The 20,494-nt window shown below is 56.1% G+C and overlaps 1 protein-coding gene across 1 annotated transcript; it reads left to right on the top strand.

The window, feature by feature from the left end:
• The first annotated feature begins 1,306 nt into the window (after positions 1–1,306).
• On the top strand, positions 1,307–20,288 carry ELAVL3 (ELAV like RNA binding protein 3). The gene is made up of 9 exons (XM_089905891.1): positions 1,307–1,400; positions 1,695–1,916; positions 2,270–2,514; positions 8,978–9,194; positions 9,480–9,583; positions 13,125–13,278; positions 13,458–13,683; positions 14,434–14,472; positions 16,221–20,288. Exons 1-9 carry the CDS (start codon positions 1,307–1,309, stop codon positions 16,549–16,551), a joined length of 1,632 nt encoding a protein of 543 aa, XP_089762017.1. The 3' UTR covers positions 16,552–20,288.
• The last annotated feature ends 206 nt before the right edge of the window (positions 20,289–20,494 follow it).

Genomic DNA, 20,494 nt, shown 5'->3' on the forward strand with positions numbered 1-20,494 from the left:
CCCTTTCGCTATCCCCGCACAACCGGGAGCCAGCAGTTTCCATGGGAACTGCAGCCTGGTCTGCGCGCCCAGGAGTAGCTTCCTTCCCGGCACAAGCACAGTTTCCGATCCGACAGGAGCGAGGAGGAACACGGGATGGGGAACAAGCCATCGCTCGGGGTCCCCGGGGTCGGCAGCCAGGTCGCCCTGGCAAATCCAAGAAGGGCCAACCGGGAATCCGCATCGCCACCGCCCAGATTGCGCGGGCCATTATGATTGGCCTTCCCTTTCCATCGCCGTGGCAGCGCTGTCTGCTGCTCGCGCTCCCATTGGCTCAATCTCGAAGGCATCTTCCCTCAATTGGTCCTCTCGGGGGCCATCCCTGATTGGTCAAATTAGGCTCTCCTCGCTGGGTTTGATGGCACGCTCGGACAGTCTGGAGCTTAAAAGGGCGTGCACGGACGAGGATAGAGTTTGGATTGCGACTCTCGGGTTCGGGGACCCGGGCTACGCAGCCCGCAGCGCCCTGGACAGGGCCGTCGGACCGCTGTCTGTGGTGCTGAAGCCTCACTCAAAGGCTCCCCTAGCGTTCTAGTGAGAACACCTCCTCGCGCCTGGTGGCCGCCCTGACAAAAACGTGCACTCGCGCCCGCACACCACAAGAGACTGCGCCACCCCCTATCGCCTGACAGAAAGGCCAGGTCCCGCTTAGCAGAGAGGGAGTGGGTCTCACAGGCGGACCAATCACGAGCCCGGGAAGCCAGGACATTTACATGGCAAAACCGTCCACCCGAAGTTTATGGGGTCCGAGACGGCCCGATGGTTTACTGGGTCTTCAGGGCACCGAAGGGGTTTGCCTGGAACCCTGAGCCCCAAACTTCTTCACTCCCTTTGGAGCAGTGCCCCTGCACTGTGGGATGCCCATTCCCCACCCCCCTTTAAACCTTAGAGACACCTAGCCTGCTCAAAATCCACAGGGTCCCAATTCCTTCTTCAGGCTGACTAGGTCCCCAGCCAGCCCCACCTTCCTCCCTTGGTCTTGGGACTACATATGGTCCTCCCAAACGTGGGGACCCAGGCCTCTGCTCATTGAAGTCTAGGTTCCTCGTTCCTCTGCAGTGCTCTTGGTGGACAGCACCTCCTGAAGGTAGTACAATCGAGCCATCAATATCTCCTCGCCCTCTTTGCTCCTCCAGCTCTGGGTGCTGGACAGAGGGGAACCCTTCCTGTCTTCCGGGCAGAAAGCCCGCCCAAGAAAGGGCGCCAACGCAGGAAGTAGGATCCGTGAGGGCAAAAGGGCCCGAATCTGGCAACCCGAGGCCCCAGGATGTGCCTTCTGGGCGTGCGAAGTCCTGGCCAGCGCGCCCTCTCTTCCACCTGCCGCGCCGTCGGGCGCCGCGAGGAGGCGGGGCTCGGTTGCCGTAGCCAATAAGCGACGCCGGCGCTGGCAGCTGCTGCTATAAAGGGCTGGGGGCGGCGGCGGCGCGGCCCAGAGCGCGGAGCGCGCAGCGCGGGCCGGAGGGAGGGAGGGAGGGCGGGCGAGGGGAGAGGACTGAACACCGGGGACCAGACGGGCCGGGCCGAGGGGCGGCGGCGAAAGGCAGAGCGCAGCGATCTCTGTCGGGAAGCGCAACCTCCTCGGGCCCCGCGGGGCCGCGCAGGGGGCGTTCTCAATCCCGCGCCCGCTCCCTCTTTCCATCCCCTGCCGCCCGCAGGCCACCCCGGGGCCCGGTTATCCGCGCGCGCGCACCCGGGCTCGGGCCCGTCCCCGGCCCTCGAGGGAGTCGCTGTCCTCACCGAGACCTCTGCAGCGGCCGCACCAGAGGCCGCCCGGGCAGGACCCCGGCGTGAGCATCGAGCGCCCCCCAAGGAGTGCACGACCCCCGGAGCCACCCTCAACACGGACCGCGCCCGCCGGGCACACAAGAATGGTCACTGTAGGTATTCCCCTGTCGCTGAGAGGGAACCTAGTCGGAGAGGGGTTAGGCACAGGCTCCGAAGAGATGGGAGGGGGGGTAGGACCAGGCCTAGCTAGGCCCGGGTGGGGGGGGGGGTAGGACCGAGCCTCGGGGCCTGAGAGTGGACAGAGCCGCGCCCAGAGTGCTGGGGGCTCTTAGAGTCTGGCTTGAGAGGCCTTAGGGAATCGAGCTGCGATTCGGGGGACATCCTACGGCGCCCTGGGGGCGGGATTGCCCCCCCTTCAGCAGGCCTGATGGGGGAGGGGACGCCGCGGCGTAGGATGCTTCCTCCATCCAGGCCCGGACCCAGCAGGCCTCCCAGGCAAACGCAGGGCCCCAGTCACTGGTGCTGGGCCAGGACAAGGAGGCAAGGAGTCCCCGAGAGCCCCAGGGAAGGGGTGGCGTCGGATCGCGCGCCCTGGGCCTCGACCGCGCCCTGGAGCCGGGCGTCTCGTCCTCAAGCCCGTCGACCTTGCGGCAAGCGGGGAGGGGAGAGGAGGGGGCGCGCCCGGCGGCCCCGCGGGCCCGCCGCCACCGCCGCCGCGTCCCTTTGTTTCTCGGCGCTTCTTCGCGGGCCGTAGCCTCGCGCGGGCGCCTCAGGCTGCGGGGAGGGGGAGGGGAAAGGAGGGCTTGTAGGGGGTGCCTCGCCGCTCCTGGGCCCCCGCCCCCGGGGGATGGGGTAAGGGGCTCAGGCAGGCCCCCTAGGCCAGGTTCAGGCGTCCCACCCCGCCAGAGCTCTGGGCCGCGGGATGACCTTGAGCGCGCCCGCCCGCCCGCGCCACTCGCCCCGCGCTCGGGGCTTTCAGCAGCCACAGAGCTGGTCAGCTCCCGAGCGCCCGGCCACGCCCGGCCACGCCCTTACTAACCACGCCCCTGCCCCGCCCATCTAAGCCCCGCCCCAGGGGCCCCAGGGGCCCTGCCTCTTCCGAGCCCTCGGATTTCCACTGGCAGCCCGGGCGTATCCCGGGGGCGGGGCTGGCCAATTCTAGACCCACCCCAGCTCCACCCCCGCCCCCGCCGCGCGACTCTGCTCCCCGCGCCGCCGAGCGTCCTTTGTCTGGTCCTGGCGCCGGGGCCTCCTTCTTCCGCTCTTTCTGTCTCTCGGGTCTCTGTGTGTGTGTCTCTGTACACTGTGTCTCTTCCTGGATCTCTTTTTCGAGTAGTAACGAGCACAGTGGGTGGGGGGATGCTCAGCACTCCCTCCACGCCTGGGCCTCTCCCATACTAGACCCTGGGACCCACCCACCTGGCTCTGAGAAAGGCCTGAGAGAGACCACCCTTTTCTGCTGTGTGACCTCAAGGCAGCTCCTTCCCCTCTCTGTGCCTCACGCTGCTCACCCTGATCTAGGAACGTGAGCGAGGCCTCCTGAGGACCCTCAGCACCCCCACAGCAGTCCAGCATACATTGCTCCGATCTCTGCCCTCATTTGAGAAGGGGAAGCTGATGCACAAAGGGGAGAGGGTGTGGTCAGAGGTCACACAAGGGCCTTGAAGCCCTTGGAGTCCTGGTCACTCCAATGGAGAGTACTCAGGCAGAGACCCATCATGGGGACAGGCTGGGAGGAAGTGAGGGGATGAGTTGAGACAGTGAGGGCCCTCCCTGCATGGAGGCAGAAGGGCCCAGAAGTAGGAGGCTCACTTAGCACCACGTGGTGGCCCAGCCTTACCATGCATAGCCACTCAATGCCCTATTGTTGCCAGTACCCAGGCATCTGTCACTGTGACTAGGGCCAGGGGGCACAGCTGGGGGCCAAGGGGGTCTGACACAGCAAGTAACCTCAGGTGTGTTCATTGCAAAATCCATATGTCAGATGTTTGTATAATGGTGCAAAAGAGTTGGAGAAAGGGTGAGAGAAAGAGGGAGGGGGAGAAAGAGAAGCGTTCAGAGGGGAGAGAGGAGAGATGGGGACAGAGGAGAAGAGAGAGAAACTGAGGGGAAAAGAGGGAAAGAGAAACAGAAAGAGGGAGAGACCCAGAGGAAGAGCTGGAGAGAGTGGGAGGGGAGGTTCCCTTGCTCCATCTTTGATCTGCCTTCCTCCCCTCTGACTTCACCTCTCTATCCCTGTTCTGGGACAGCCCTCGAAGGTCCCTGTGATCCCTGTGTCATCCCAGGCCACGCATTTGCTGTGGGCTGAGGCAGGGCGGGTGTGGCCTCCACCAATCCGATCCCCATTAGCAGCTCAGCCGGCTCAGCCTCGGAGGAAATGCGACACTGATCCCTCTAAGCTCTGGCACAGATGGGAGGGAGATGGGGTGGTGGTGAGATTAGTGGGCTGGGCCTCAAGATCCTGAGTGGGAACCCCCCAGTCACCTCTTAACCCCACCCAAGTTGAGGACAGCATTTCCGGGGGTGGAGGACCAGTGACCCTGTATGTAGGCTCTAGGGTCATCAGATCAAGGGGTCAAACCCTAACACCATCGCTACTACTTCCCTCTGTCATCCTGGGCAAGTCACAGGTCCCATTTACCCTCAGTTTCTCCATCTGAGAAATGGAGATGATCTCCAGCTTTCAGGGTGGTTGTGGAAAGGCAATGAAAACAGCACAGGCTCAGGGCCTGGCACATAGTAGGGCTTCCAAAGCTGGGATCTGATGTGTCCTGAAACAGTGGTTTATGTACTGCTGATTGCTTTTGGGGCTCCCATAATAGACATTATCAAGAAATCACAGAATTCTAGCTCGCTGAGCCTAGACAGGAATTCAGACTCCATCTCCCCATACACGGGGGACCTCTGTGCCATATCTTTGGTAGTGGGACAGAGACCTAGAGAGGTAACATGAGTGTCAGAGGATATACAGGAGGGTGGAGCCAGCAGCTGGCATATGGTGGCACCTAGTAAATATTTGCTGAGTTGAATGAGCAGACTCGGCCAACAAAGTGGGTTTATTTTTGTTTGTTTGTTTATTCTTTTTGGTTTGTTTATTTTTAAATTTATTTATTTATTTATTTTTGACTGCTCTGGGTCTCCATTGCTGTGCGCGGGCTTTCTCTAGCTGCAGCGAGCAGGGGCTGCTCTTCGTTGCAGTGCGCGGGCGTCTCATTGCGGTGGCTTCTCTTGTTGCAGAGCACGGGCTCTAGGTGCACGGGCTTCAGTAGTGTGGCCCACGGGCTTCGTTGCTCCGCGGCATGAGGGATCTTCCTGGACCAGGGCTCGAACCCATGTCCCCTGCATTGGCAGGCGGATTCTTAACCACCGCGCCACCAGGGAAGCCCCCAAAGTGGGTTTAAATGTAGTGTTGCCCGGGGCTTGGCAAAGAGTGGGTGCTCAGCTTTGCTTTGCTTTGTTATTAGTATTTCTTTTTAATTGGCCTTTTCATTGAGAGTGGGCTCTAGAGTCTAAACCCTGAATTGGAATTCTTGGTCCACTTTTTACATGCTACCCAAACTTGTGCAAATCCCTCCTCCTTCAATGAGACTCAGTTTTCTCATCTGTTAAATAAGAATAGAGTCCCATAACATTCAATTTGGGGAGAATTGCCTGGAAATTTTCACATAAAGAATTTTGGCTGGCCCATAGCAGGCCCTCAATACACGGCCATGTTGTTCGTGAAGTATTAATGTTACAGGACCAGGATGCAGATGTGTGGAGAGTACATTACTGCTATATTTCAGGCGCCTGTGGCAGACATTGCTAATCAACCCAGTTTGTGTTCCTGGTGAGCCTGGATGTGGCTTCAGAATAATCCTCCAGGGAATTCCCCCGATGGTCCAGAGGTTAGGATTCCACACTCTCACTGCTGAGGGCCTGGGTTCAATCCCTGGTCTGGGAACTAAGATCCCATAAGCCACATGGCGTGGCCAAAAATGGAAGAAAAAAAGAAGAAGAAGAAGAAGAATCCTCCAGGCAGCTCCCCCAGACAGCCACTCCCCGCCAAATGGAGCTGCAGGGGAGTTGACCCTCTGTACTATCCTTTAAATAAGAATAAATGACAAGGAAACAGAAGGCCAAAGAAGAGCTAAGATTGTCGCTGAAGACATACAGCTATGTGGTGGCAGAGCTGCCCCCAGTGTATTGGCCAGTCATTAAAAACGGCTCTGAAGTCCAACATATCCACGTTTGAAATCAATTTCCCCGTTTATATCACCCAACGTCTCTGAGTTATTTCCCTGGTACCTGACACGGTAGGTGTCAATGGAGCAGGATGATTATTAATAGCAGCATTATGAGGCAGGGCTTGTCTTGTGGACAAGACAAGCCCACTTCCACTTCTCATGACTGCCTGTGTCAGACATAGCTAACTGATCCCAGGATGCCTTCCAGCTGCACCCACAATTGGCTTTAGATGGGTCTCTGGTCACTATGCTGGTGATTTGGAGTTTTCAACAAAGTGGAGCAGAGGTCGTAGCATAAAGACTGTTAAGTAGCATACCTGAGGACACGCAGCTGGGAAGTGTTAGAGCCAGCACTAGTCTTGGGTGGCAGTGGAAGTTGGAAATACAGATGCCCAATCAGAAAAGCTCATGCGCAAATCCCTGTTTCACCATTTATGGGCGGCATGATCTTTGGTAATTTTTCAAACATCTCTGAACCTCACTTTCCTCATCTGTTGTCTTACTCAGCTCAGGCTGACTAAAATACCATAAACTGGGTAGCTTAAACAACAGACACGTATTTCTCACAGCTCTGGAGGCTGAGAAGTCCAAGATCAAGGTGTGGGCTGATTCGGCTCCTGGTGAGGGCCGGCTTCCTGGTTTGTAGACAGCTGTGTTATCACTGTCTTCATATGGTGGAGAGAGAGAGATCATCTCTCTCCCGTCCCTTTATATAAGGCTCCACCCTCATGACCTAATAACCTTCCAAAGGCCCCACCTCCAAATACCACTGCACTGGAGAGCAGGGTTTCAAGATATGAATTTGGAGGGGCACAAGCATTTAGTCCATAGCATCTCTTAAGCAGGGGTAATAAAACCCTCCTCCTTTCAGAGTGGTGAAAAAGAAAAGAAACATTCCCTGTAGAGGGCCTTGCACTGTGCCTGGCACCTAGTATGCGCAATATTTGGGAACCATTATGGTATTGAATTTTGGGGCAGGGATGGCTGAGATGATGTGTACCTGCTGGCTCTTTCTAATTCTGTGGCCACAACAGATATTGCTCATCGATCACAGTCATCTTTACTGCTGAAACTGAATATAGCTTTAAATCCTTCTTAATTCATCCATCTAGGAAGACTCTACCAATCTATTTGGGTTTCTAGGTAAGGGCAACCTATTCACCAACTGTGACATAGGAGAAGACCTAAGGAAATGCTAGCTGCTTTCCCTTCCCATGCCCATGACAGACAATACCAATCAATCCCAGCCCTCTTTCGTTCTGAGCCCAGACATGGCTTTATAATTCTTCTCTACATGGCCCTTAAGATAGCCATTACTAATTGTTTTGAATTTTCGGCAAAGTGAACCAGAGGCCCCAGGAGGATAAGGAGCATATCCAAGGACACACAGCGAAGAGTTATCAGAGCTGGTACCTGCCTGGTTGACTGTCATAGAGAATGGTAGAGTGGTCTTCAGGTCTAGACAGGTCTGCATTTGCATTCCAGTGCCACCACTGATATGCTGTGTGACTTCAACAAGTTCCTTAACATCTCGGAGCCTCAAATTCCTTATTTGTCATAGCATAATAAACTTCTACCTGAGCCTCTGTGTGAATTAAATTTTAAAAAAGCATATCTTCCTGAATACAGAGGTTAAAAATCCTAAACAAAGAACCATAAAAAATTTGGCAAATCAAACAATGTATATAAACAAAACTGCAACATGACCAAGTTTAGTGTAGCTTAGGAAAGTTGACTTAATATTGGAAAATCAATTAATGTAATTTATTACATGAACATATTAAAGCAGGCTTCTCCGGTGGTGCAGTGGCTAAGAATCCGCCTGTCAATGCAAGGGACACAGGTTTGATCCCTGATCCGGGAAGATCCCACATGCTGCGGAGCAACTAAGCCCATGCACCACAACTACTGAGCCTGCGCTCTAGAGTCCTCAAGCCACAACTACTGAGCCCGCATGCTGCAGCTACTGAAGCCGCGTGCCTAGAGCCTGTGCTCCACAACAAGAGAAGCCACCACAATAAGAAGCCCGCGCACCGCAACCAAGAGTAGCCCCTGCTCGCCACAACTAGAGAAAGCCGCACACAGCAACGAAGACCCAACGCAGCCATAAATTAATTAATTAATTAATTAATTTTAAAAAATAAAAATAAAAAGCCCTCTTCCCTATCTGTTAAAAAAAATATTGAAGCAAAAAAATCATCTCAATAGATGCAGAAAAAGATATTCAATAAAATTCAATATCCATTCCTTAAAAAAATATCTTGTTAAGATACTAGGAATAAAATTAAACATTCTTAACTTGATAAAGGCCATCTGCCAAAAAACCTATAGTAAAGATCATATTTAGCTGTGAAATGTTTAAAACATTTCCTTTAATGTCAAGAATAAAGAAGCCAATGTCACAATGTAGCCCCTACAACAAGACAAGAAAAATAAATAACAGGTATAGATTGGAGATAAAGAAATAAAACTGTCATTATATTTGCAGGTGTTATTATGATATACATAAAAAACCCAAAATGGCTCAGTGGAAAACCTGTGGGGGTAAATTATGCATGAAGCAAAAGAAATATTAACACATTTGGGATAGGAATTACATTTGGTGGGAAGAGCAAAGTACATGGTCAGGTTTGGGATTATGAGGGCTTCAAAGCTAATAAAAATGTTGTAATTCTTATTCTGAATACAAAGTATTAATTTCATTATTCTAAAAATGCAGACTGGCTGTAGACAAACAGGCAAGCATACGTGCAAATGGGCATACATGGCATTAATATATGGACTTTTTCAGAGTAAAATCACCTGTAAAGTATTTTGCCCGGTGCTCAAGAAGTGGAAGGGACTATAAGAATAATACCTTATCCCCTCTGTATGTTCAAGCCTATGCAGACCTGATTGATCTGTCACCACCAAGCCCCTCCTCACTCCCACTGGTCCCTGGTGTGGGAACTGGGCCGTGAGTGGGTGCGGCCTGTTGTCTCCAGCAGATACTCGGGGCCATGGAGTCTCAGGTGGCGGGGGGCCCGGCTGGCCCGGCCCTGCCCAACGGGCCACTCCTTGGTACAAACGGAGCCAGTGATGACAGCAAGACCAACCTCATCGTCAACTACCTGCCCCAGAACATGACCCAGGATGAGTTCAAGAGTCTCTTCGGCAGCATTGGTGACATTGAGTCCTGCAAGTTGGTTCGGGACAAGATCACAGGTGTGGTGCTGGCAGGTGGGGGGTGGGGATAGGGGACAGAGGTGGTAGCCTCAGGAGTACAGGTGTGGTGTAGAGACAGGTGTGACCCCAGGTGGGAGGTGATGGGAGCAGGTGGGACCCTGGGGGGTCTGAGCTGTCCTCAGGATATGGTAGTGCTCTGGGGGTAACAAATAAGGGTGGAATCTTGGTTCTCATAACCTTGAGGGGGGTGGTCAGTCTCTCAGGCCAGGGTCTGGGAGGACACTGGCAGGTCCAGGGAGGTCATTGTCCTGGTCCTGCCTGCAGGGCAGAGCCTCGGCTACGGGTTTGTGAACTACTCTGACCCCAACGATGCAGACAAAGCCATCAACACCCTCAACGGCCTCAAACTGCAGACGAAGACCATCAAGGTCAGCGCCCTCGTTCCCCACTGCCACCCATCCCTGTGACTTCCCATCTTGGCTGTGCCCATTTCCTCTTTATTACCGCCCACCTGGACTGACCCTTTCATGGCCACCCAGCCCCCCACGACCATACCCTCCCCATACATCCATTCCCCCCACTGCTGCCCACCCTCCCCCATGGCTCATCCCCTAAGGGGTTCAAATCAATCCCCAAAGGCTTTCTGGCTGGGGCCCCGGGGCCAATGGCTCTGCCTCTCTGAACCTCAGTTTCCTCTCTTGTCAATGGGGAGATGATCAGCCCCACATTCTCCGGCAACTCAAGGAGTCAGCCAGGCCCTGGAGGTACCCACCCCCTCAGCAGTAGGAGAGAGTGACCAGGGTCTGGTGGGCAGCCCTCTCCTTGCCTTTGTCATGGAAATGGGGGAGAGGTGGGGGCCCATCTGCCATCTGGAGCCTAACTAGGGTCTGGGAGGGTGGGATTGGGGCGGGCCCTTCCCCCACCCTTGTACAATGCCCCTCGCCCCACGGCCCCCCCTCTCAGCAGCTGCAGCTGGGACCCTGCAAGCCCAGGTTCCCGGGAGGCCGTGGGGGTTGCAGGGAATCGCCATGGAAACCCCCTCTCTAGGTTTGCCTGTGGGTGTCTGGGCTCCGCCCCACAAATCTGCTCCTGAACCCTGGGGGAGGCTGGGCTGGGGAGGATGCCCATCTGGCCCCCAGTTCGCCATGGGAACAGAGGTGCTGGAATCTCTTCCTCTCCCTGGTGTGGAGGCTGACAAGGGCCTGATGGTCCCTCCATGGCCAAGTAGACCCAGAAGCCCCCAGGTTGTGAGAGTGGACCCTAGTGATGAACTGTATGACCCAGAGGGCCACTGTGTGCGTGTGATGTGGTGCATATGTTGGGGGGGGGGACCCTGAGCTATAAGACATGGTGTTTGTGGGACCCCCTGGCTATGGGACCCCCTGGCTATGTGAGTGGCTGTTATCATGTGGGTCTGGCTGTTATAGACGAGGGTGTGTCACCTGGTGTCTGTGAGACGTGGTGTTTATTTGACAGGTGCTTTGTGATGCACTGCGACTCCAGCTGTGACCTGGTGGGGCTGCGTGGGTGTGTCTGGCTGTGACAGGGCGTTTGTGTGTTACGGTGAAGTTGTGTGGGTGTGTCTACTTGTGCCCCATTCAGGATGGAACGTGTGTGACATTGAGGGCTGGTGTGGTGGTGTGACTCTTACTGCAATTATCCCAGACCCCCAGAGTCACCGTGAATGTGGCGGTGGCCTTGTGTCACCCTCCTGCTGGTGTAGTCACCATAGCTGTGCAGTGAGTACCAGAGCGTGGCCCTCTGTGTGGGTGTATGTGCATACATGTGCATCTGCCTGGGTGGCTGTGGTGTGTGGTTGGTCCTGACTAGGTGTTCCAGCAGATTCTGCCCACAATAGTTCCAGCCATTCATCGTGTGCCAGGCCCCATCCTAGTGAGGGGGTGTGGGAGGAGCCCATACCACGTGAGGGACCTGGGTCAGCCCATGTCATGGAAGGATGGGAAAGGCCCCTGAACACTTACTCTGTGCCTCAGATGACCCCTGACCCCAAAACCCACCCAGGAGCTGAGACTCCCCTCCCCTCTCCCCCAGCTCCAATCCATCAACAAGTCCTCACCCCTCAAAATTCACAGCCCCACGGGGTAGGGGAGAGTGGAAACCATCAAATACATGGCCATGAGTTTTAATTATTATTACAGAAATAATAGCAGCTGTGGTGTTTGTCTTTTTTCTGGAGGATCCCAGGTGTGCACAATTGCATCAGTTAGAATCCCCCTACCCCCACCCCATGAACACCCTCACCCCCATCCGCCCTTGGCCTAATTTATTCATTTTGTTCGTTTTTTAATTAGCTATCTCTAATGAAGTAATATGCCCTCACAACTCACCACCCCAAACAAAAGCCAGACCCTTTACAATGACCCCCATCTACCCAGAGGTTAATTTAGAAGAAACAGAAAATAGACATCAGCAGAAATAAGGGGGAACGGAGCGTATCCCACCTCGCCTCCCCCACCAGCTCTAGGTCGCCCTGTTAGCGTTTAGGGGTGGGGCCTCCAGACCATGTTTCCAGGACATTGATAAACACACAATGAGATGGGGTCACACAATACTCGCTGCTCTGTAAATGGACTTTTCTTTCCCCCACTTTACAATACTCACCACTGTTTCGGGGAAATAAATATACACGTCAACCATTTTTTAAACAGCTGCAGAGAGTTTCATTGTTGGGCTGGACCATAACTAATGACATGAATCGAAGGATCATACTAAAACGTGTCTAATTCACAGATGAGAGAAGGGCTTTGACAGAGAGTAACAGGGATAAGGGTGGAGGACCAAATTCAGATGGGAAAGGACAGGAAGGATATTTCAACTGAGACCTGGAGAAGAAAAATAAGGAAGAGAGTTGCAAGCACAGCGGACAGCAAGTGCAAAGGCCCTGAGGGTGAAGCACACCTAGTGTGTTTGGGGAATGTGGAAGAGGCCCATGTGCCTGGAATAGAGATGTGGAGGGGGACAGTGGGCAGAGATGAGGGTAGGGGGGTGATGGGGCAGGTCGTGAAGGGCCTTGTGGCCCTGAGAAGCACTTTAACTCAGGAAGGTGGGAGCCACGGAGGGTTCTGAACAGAGGAGGGATGTGACCTGGCTGAGATGCTCACAGGTGCCCCCTGGCTGCTGTGGGGGGAACAGCCTGTGGGGGGGCGAGGGTGGAGCAGGGAACCAGGGCAGAGACTGCTGCACTGGTCAGGGTGAGCAATGGTAGGGCAGTGGAAATGGGGAGAAGTGTGTGAATTCTATCCAGATAATGAGGAAGGTGGAGCTGACAGGATGGATGGTGGTTGGATGCGGGTGTGACAGACAGGCATTGAGGGCAACCCGAGGCTGGGGACCTGAGCAGCCAGGAGGACAGAACTGTCATTACTGAGTTAGGGCAAGTCAGGGGTGCTGAGTGTGATCCCCCACGAGGCCTCCTCGTGGGGTACCTGAAGGCAGGTGTCACGCAGGTGTGCAGCTCAGGGGCCAGGCGCATGCTGGGCTCGGACATTTGGGAGTTGTCGGGGTTGAGCTGGGCGCTAAAGATCTGAGGGGCCCACTGTAGTCGGGAAGAGAAGGGGCCAGCCAGCATCCCAGGTTCACTTTCCAAGGGAGTGGGACGTGTCAATGTTGATGGAATATCCAGCCTGAGAACATGAGCTAGAGATGTGAGGGTCCCTGAGGCCCCCAGGGAGACATGTGACCCCAAGGGCGCAGCTCCTTTGACCTCCTCGGATGACAGGTCCCTCTCACCGCTCTACGCGGGCAGGGCCACGCTGTCTTGGTCACAGCCACATCCCCTCCCCCAAGCCCTGGTTGACCCCACCCACCACCCATGGTGAGTACTCGCGGTATTTGTTGAATAAACGGATGAGGGATTTCTGTTGCTCAGTGGCGGTTTGAATGTGGCCTCTCCCTCCCCATTTGAAATGGGCTTGCCCTCACCCCTGTCCGCCTGACACCCTCCCCCAGGTGTCCTATGCCAGACCCAGCTCCGCCTCCATCCGGGATGCGAACCTGTACGTCAGCGGGCTCCCTAAGACCATGAGTCAGAAAGAGATGGAGCAGCTGTTCTCCCAGTACGGCCGCATCATCACTTCTCGCATCCTGGTGGACCAGGTCACAGGTCAGGCTGCCGGGGAGAGTGCACCTGGGGGGGGCGGGGGGGGGCACTGGGCTAAGGGACCCAGGTGGGACCAGAGTGGAGAAACCGGAAATAGCAGCGAGGAGGGGGGGCGGGGTCACGCAGGAGGGGGCGGGTCCCCAGGAGGGGGCGGGACCCATGACGCCCTCGCGCCCCGGCAGGTGTCTCTCGGGGTGTGGGATTCATCCGCTTTGACAAGAGGATTGAGGCCGAGGAGGCTATCAAAGGACTGAACGGGCAGAAGCCGCTAGGTGCGGCCGAGCCCATCACGGTCAAGTTTGCCAACAACCCGAGTCAGAAGACCGGGCAGGCCCTGCTCACTCACCTCTACCAGTCCTCCGCCAGGCGCTACGCAGGCCCCCTGCACCATCAGACACAGCGCTTCCGGTGAGCCCCCTGCCGCTCCCTGCCCCCCAGACGTCCCAGACCCCCAGGGCCGGATGCCCTAGGCTTGCAGGTGCCCTCGCCGAACCCCATTCCTGCAGGGCGGAGAGAAACCAGGGCAAAAGGGGAAACGTGGGGGTCTGTCAGGTGCTGAGGCCAGACCCTAGTATACAGCAGACGCTCAATGTGTGCAGGCCACTAAGAGTGGCATTATTGGCGTCAGTAGTTTTAGAATCACCTGACCAGGCCCAGCTCTGACTGCCAACCCACCCCCTCCCCCACCCCGCCAAGGGCACGTGGCTTCAGCTCCCTGCTGGCCAGGCACCCTTACTTTTTCTGCGTAGCGACCCCGTGAGGACAGAACTTGTCCTCATTTTACGGACCGGGACCCTGAGGCTCAGAGAGGCGTTGTCACTTGCCTGGCCCAGGCACTTTGGAGAAGAGACTTCCCTTCTCGGGACCCAAGCCCCGGATTGGGGGGTGGGGGGCAGGCGAGCAGGGCTGGGCGGCCGGGAGGGGGAGGACGAGGACGCCAGTGCAGGCTGGGCAGCAGCAGGGCAGGCAAGAGGCGGTGCCCGAGTGACCACGGTTCCGTGCCAGGCGGTGTCCAGCCTGGCGGGGAGCAGGCAGGCGGGGGCAGGGCTGGCACTGCTGGATGGCTGGGTGGGGGCGGGGAGGGCAGGCTGGCTGCCCGGTGTCACAGCCGGGGGTGTGCCCAGAAGCCACCAGTGACCACCCCTTCTGCCTCCACAGGCTGGACAATTTGCTCAACATGGCCTACGGAGTCAAGAGGTAACAGTGCCCCCGCCCCGCTGCCCCCAGCCCCTCGCCGTCCCTCCTTGGACCCTTTTGTCTTTATGGCCCCCATCCACCACCTCATCCCCCAGGACCACCCCTGCCTGGGCATAGTGTGGCCATTAAGAGATCTGGGGGCTCTTGAGCCTACTAAATGCCTAGAAAGTGCTACTACAGAATCTGGATCTGGGGGGCCTGTCTGTGGCCTCCTCCACCCCATTGAAAGGCAGGCAGTGTTGCCCGGGTCACAGCTGTGCCCCCACTGGCCGCTGTTGATCATCTATGCTAAGGGTCACAGAATGCCCCCTTCTGCCTCATAGCTGGGGGTGGACCTTGAGGCCCCCCACCCGCTCCATTGTCCACATCCCTGATCCTCTGAAGGTCCCCATGTTTATAGCATCAAGAGCTATTGAGCACATGCTGAGGGCCAGGAGCTTGGCTCTGAGCTGGGGACCCAGTGTGGCCTGGCCAGACTTGGCCCCTGGTGGAGATGGAATGATACTGAGCATGGTGCTTGGCACGGAGTGCAGGCTCACTCAGTTTAAAAGGCAGTGTCTCTTATGATTATGGTTACTGTTATTACTTATTTCAGTCCACTGGGGAAGGAGACAGATGAACCGTGATTTGGGCTGTGAAGGGGGCAGGAGACGGGTTGATAAGGATCCAGTGGAGACATCACTCAGGAGACAGGGCCAGAGCAGAACTGGAGTTCCTGGCAGCAAGAACGGCTTGTGCAAAGGCCAGGAGGAGGGAGTGAGCCCAGTGATCAAATGAATGGCTCAGGAAGGCAGGGAGCCAATGCCCCTTCACTCATTCGTTCACTCCACAGACCCCACCCCCACCCCCTGAGGGCCTACTGGTGCTGGGAGCTGTTCTGGGCTGGGACACCGAGGGAATAGAACCTTGCAGGGAAGATGGAGCTAAGGATAAATACATGATTTAAATAGAAAAAGGCCTGGGGACTTCCCGGGTTGTCCAATGGTTAGGGCTCTGAGCTTCCACTACAGGGGGCACGGGTTCGATCCCTGGTCAGGGAATTAAGATCCCACATGCCACGTGGTGAGGCCAAAAAATACATACATACGTACATACATAGGAAAAGGCCAGAGAGGGCCAGAGGGAGGAGGTGGCCACTATATGAGTCAAAGGAGGCCACCCCGGGGAAGTGACAGCTGAGCTGAGACCTGAATAACGAGAGGGGGCGCTTAAAGCCCTCGCTCGCACCCTGGTTCCAGCGCTGCCCTTCCGGGTGGGCCTCCACCTGGCAGGATGGCCAGTGGGGCAAAAGGGGCAGCATCGCCAAGGGCGGGATCAGGGTGGTGCCCGAGTGGGGGTGAGGGCAGGAGTTGGGTGGGAAGAGGTGTCAAGGGAAGGGTGGTGGCCAGGTGTGGGGAGGGGGTCAGTGTCAAGAGGGCTGAGGACCAGGTAGGGTCCAAGGTCAGGGAGTCGGGGTGCATAGGGGCTCAGGGCAAGATCGCAGGTGAGGACCTAACGTTTAGGGAGGGTCAGAGGTCAGGACAGGGCTCCAGGTCAGGATGGAGATCGGGGGCTGGTGGTGTATCAGAGTGGCTCAGAGTCTGGGGCTTAAGGCGGGGTCACAGATGGAGGTCACGGGGCCAAGGCAGGGGTCACATAGTCCCGAGGTCTCCGCACGGTCAGAGGTCATGACAGGGTCAGGGGGCATGCCGGGGGTAAGGGCAGAGCCCGCGTGACCCCCAAAGTAGTCCCCTGTCGCTCATCGCCAGGTTCTCACCCATCGCCATCGACGGCATGAGCGGCCTCGCGGGCGTCGGCCTGTCGGGGGGCGCGGCGGGCGCTGGCTGGTGCATCTTCGTGTACAACCTGTCTCCGGAGGCGGATGAGAGTGTGCTGTGGCAGCTGTTCGGGCCCTTCGGGGCAGTCACCAATGTCAAGGTCATCCGCGACTTTACCACCAACAAGTGCAAGGGCTTCGGCTTCGTCACCATGACCAACTATGATGAGGCGGCCATGGCCATCGCCAGCCTCAACGGCTACCGCCTGGGCGAGCGCGTGCTGCAGGTGTCCTTCAAGACCAGCAAACAGCACAAGGCCTGAGCCACCGCCGCCCTCCCCACCCTTCCCGGGCAGCAGAGACAGAGAGAGAGAGAGAGAGAGAGAGAGAGAGAGAGAGAGAGAGAGAGAGAGATTGAGAGAGAGAGAGAGACAGGGGCCCGAGAGAGACAGCGCAGGCAGACCACGGACGGCACGAGGGCCCCGTGTCCCTGCAGAAGCCACAGGGTGAGCACTCGGTGGGAGGGTCTGCAGGGAATGGGAGGGCTCCTGGGGGTCCCCCACCCCGTCCTCCTGCCCCTCCCCCCCAGGCTGGGCTGTTCACTCTCTCGTCTTGGTTTTGTTCATGGTGAAGGTTTTTGTTTCCTTTTTCGGCTAAAGTGAAAGCAGAGATGTGCCCCCAGCACACCCTCAACCACCCTCCGTGGATGGCTTGGGGGAGGGGTGCTGGGGGTGCCCTCCCAGGCCCCCTTGCCCAGGCCTCCCCAACACCTAGGTGAGCCTGAGAGGGGGGAACAGGTTTAAAAATCCCCAAAAAAGCGAAACGTGAGAGGGGTGTGGGCATCCCTGGCCCAGAGCCCCTTGGTGGAATGTGAGGGGCAGGGGGAGGGGCTGGAAACAGAAACACAATGAAAAAAACGGGGGGTGGGAGGGGAAGAAAAACTCTATTTTTGTAAAAAGGGAAAAAAGACCTCGTGGAGAATTTTTACTGGGGATTCTTGAACTTGAAAAAAAAAAAACACAAAAAAAGACAAAAAAAAAAAAGAAAATATTTTGGCAGGTTATGTTTACCAACTGGGGCAGGGACACAGGGAGCAGGGCTTAGGAGCTGAGGGTCCATGGGGCCACACAGAGAAACACAGCCATGCAAAGACACACAGGGACACACACACACACACCCCACAGGGATACACAGCAGCACAGACGGACCCAGAGACACGCCTCAGGAACTCCCTGGCCCAATTCAGACACGTAGACAAACACATGTATAAACAACAGAAGACTGAAGTATGGGGCTATGTAAATGTGGCCATGGTGGACGTGGGCAGATGCGGCCACGGGCAGATGTGGACACTGGTGAATGTGGCCGGGGACAAATGTGGACACGTGCACACGTGGACATGGGAACATTTCCACACGTGCCTCTGGCCACATGGAAGTGGAGACAGTTACATTTGGACACACAAATCTAGACACCCAGTCATGGAGAAACATAGTCACAATACCCAGAGACAGACATGCCCACAGCATCCCTCAGGCCCAGGCGAGAGGTCACAGCCCAGACCCCAGCCCAGTCCATAGCCCACTTCCTCCAGCGAGGCCGGCCCACCCCTCCTCCTGGCACTCAGCCCCACTCGCCCCTGCCCCAGGTTCTCTGCAGAGCTCTCTCCTGGCTCCTCAATGGTCCCTGCCGCCCACGAACACAGGCGTGAACACACAGCGTCCATGCATCCAGACACACGATACCTCGTTGTCCTTTTGGCATCATGGTGGGCTGGAGGCAGCCCACCCAACGCTTGAGGCCAAAGGACCCCCATCCCTGGGGCTGAGCCTCCCTGGGCCGAGGCCCTGGCCCACGAGGCCGAGGGGGAGGCCAGGCCCTGAGCCTCTCCACTCCAGAGCCTCCTTAGCAGCAAGTGCCCCGACACTCTCCGCCAGGCCCAGGGTGGATGGGCCCAGGGGCCCAGCCCCGCATTCCCTTTCCGTCCACTTGTCACCCCCTTTCAGTTTGTTGGGTTTTTCCGTCTTTCCAGATCAGTGAGGGCAGTGGACGCAGCCCCTATCCCGAGCCCCGGCCTTGGCTTCTGTCTGGACTTTCCATCCCCCTAGTTTTCACTCTTTGTAAAAAACAAACAAACAAAAATCCAATAGAAGCCAAAAGCCGGAGCCCCCTGGGAGCCCTTGAAGCCCCCACCCCCCGCAGAGGGCCCAGTCAGAACTGAGAATGGCAAACCCCGATTTTAGCCTCAGTGCCCTTTCTGTGGTGTCCCTGCATTTGGTGTCTGGCCATGGCCCCATCTGACTGCCCAGCTCTCTCTCCCCCACCCCTCCCGGTGTTGTTATTAAACGTCTGTGGAGCTTCTGCTGCAAGGAACAAAAAGAAAAAAAAAAAAAATCAAAAAAGCGACAAAAAAACACAAACAGAAGAGAAAAAAAGCGACAAAAAAAAGGAAGAGAAAAAAAAAACAAAACAAAACCACACACACAGAAGAGATTTAAAAAAAAAAAAAGGAAAAAAAAAAAAAAACAAAACAGACATAAACTGGCACCAGTTAACTTTCTTGTACTTTTTTGCCGAATTGAGCTTCTTGTAGTTTTAACTTATTGCTATGTTAACTATTTATCCTCCTTGTTGCCCTGTAAGGACATTTGTGTATATTTCTGTTCCTTCATCCAGTTTGCAAGTTTAAAGGAACCACGATGTTCTCTTTGTTTCTTTAAGTTTTGCCGAGACGTGGTTATGCCTAATTTATTTATAAAAGGGGAAGTGGAATCATTAAAGTAATAATAATTATTAATAACAGTAATGGTAGCCGAGCGGCGCCCTGGGGGACCTGTGCTCTGCAGGGCGGTCCCCACGGCCAGCGACGTCCGGGGTCTTAATGGGATTATTTTTGCTCGTCTTGAGAATTTTTTCAGTCCTATTTAGCTGGTGAAACCCTAGCTTGTTCTTGATACACAAACCTATTTATTCTTGTGGTTTTTAAGTCCTCCCCAACCTCCCCGCTCCCCTCCAGCAGGGCAGGCCCCGCAGCGGGTCCATCCCTCTCCCTCTGTTTTCTTGGGGCTTTCTCCCCTCTGCACTCCGTGCGGTGACACGTGTCCACACGTGGGCAGCGTGGCGGAGGCATCTGTGAGCAATAAGGGCTGGGTTTGTCCCTCACCCTGGGGGGGGCCGGGCTCTGGAGAGGGGGCACCTCCCCATACCCCCTCACAGAGGCCTGAGCCCCTGCCACCCCCAAGACTGGGAGGGGACTCCTTTTTCTAAAACACAGAACTCAGCCCAGCCAGCCAGGCCCCCTTCCTGGAGGCCAGCCCCTCACCCCAGGGGAGGGGGCCTGGGGTCTTCCACATCCCTGGGAGGCAGGGGCAGGGTCCATGGGGAAGGGGCTCAGCCCCTCCAGCCCTCCCTTCATCCTGTTATTTATTTGGATGGTTTCAAATCAAGACAGAGTCCATGTTGGAGGTGATAAAGAACTGTTTAAAAAAAAAAAAAAAAAGACAAAAAAAAAAAAACCAAACCCAAAACCCAACAACAAGAACACTTTGCGTTGAGTTTAGACACTATTTATTACCGGGATTACAGGCCTGGCCGCGGTAACAGACTTTTACATGGAATTGTTTAATTATTTGTACTTTTCATGCCAGAAAATAAAAGTTCAGAATCTTATGGCCTCAGATGTATGTACAACGGCGTGCGGGGAGTGTTGGAGCACGTGTCAACAGCCCCGCTGTGTGGCTGAGTGCAAGCTGCTGTCCCTCTCTGGGCCTGAATCTCATCTGGAGCCTCTTGGCCTTCCCACAGCACTCTTGTGATTAGCAGGTGGGAGACAAGTCCAGGTGGAAACCCAGACAGAAGTGGCCCAGGGGCCGTCTGTCCAGTGGCACCAGGCTGTGCTGTCCACGGGGCATCTCAGGTGAGACCCCCAACTGTGGAGCCAGCCTGATGGGGAAGGAGGCCCGCACAGAATCTGCAGAGCTGCTTCCCCTCGCACTTAGCCCTCTCGCACCCCTGGCTGATTCCACACCCAAGCAAAGACAGACAGATGAGTTGGGGAGATCACGTTTATTGTTTGGAGGTCACAGGTCAAGTCACTCTTCCGCACCAGGAGGGGAGGCAGATGCCCTGGGTGGGGGACAGGGTTGGGTGGCGGGGGTGCCACCAGGGCGGGGGTCCAGGGAGGGCAGGCTCCTTTATTCCACCTGTAGAGGCACCTGGGGCCGGGGACCGTGGCTCTGCCCCGCCTGCCCCCAGAGCAGGGCATGG

This window comes from Delphinapterus leucas, unplaced genomic scaffold (assembly GCF_059928025.1).
Source record: "Delphinapterus leucas isolate spDelLeu-1000000601 "Yukka" unplaced genomic scaffold, BTC_Dleu_Yukka2 spDelLeu_asBTCV2_sq25, whole genome shotgun sequence".
Lineage (NCBI taxonomy): Eukaryota > Metazoa > Chordata > Mammalia > Artiodactyla > Monodontidae > Delphinapterus > Delphinapterus leucas.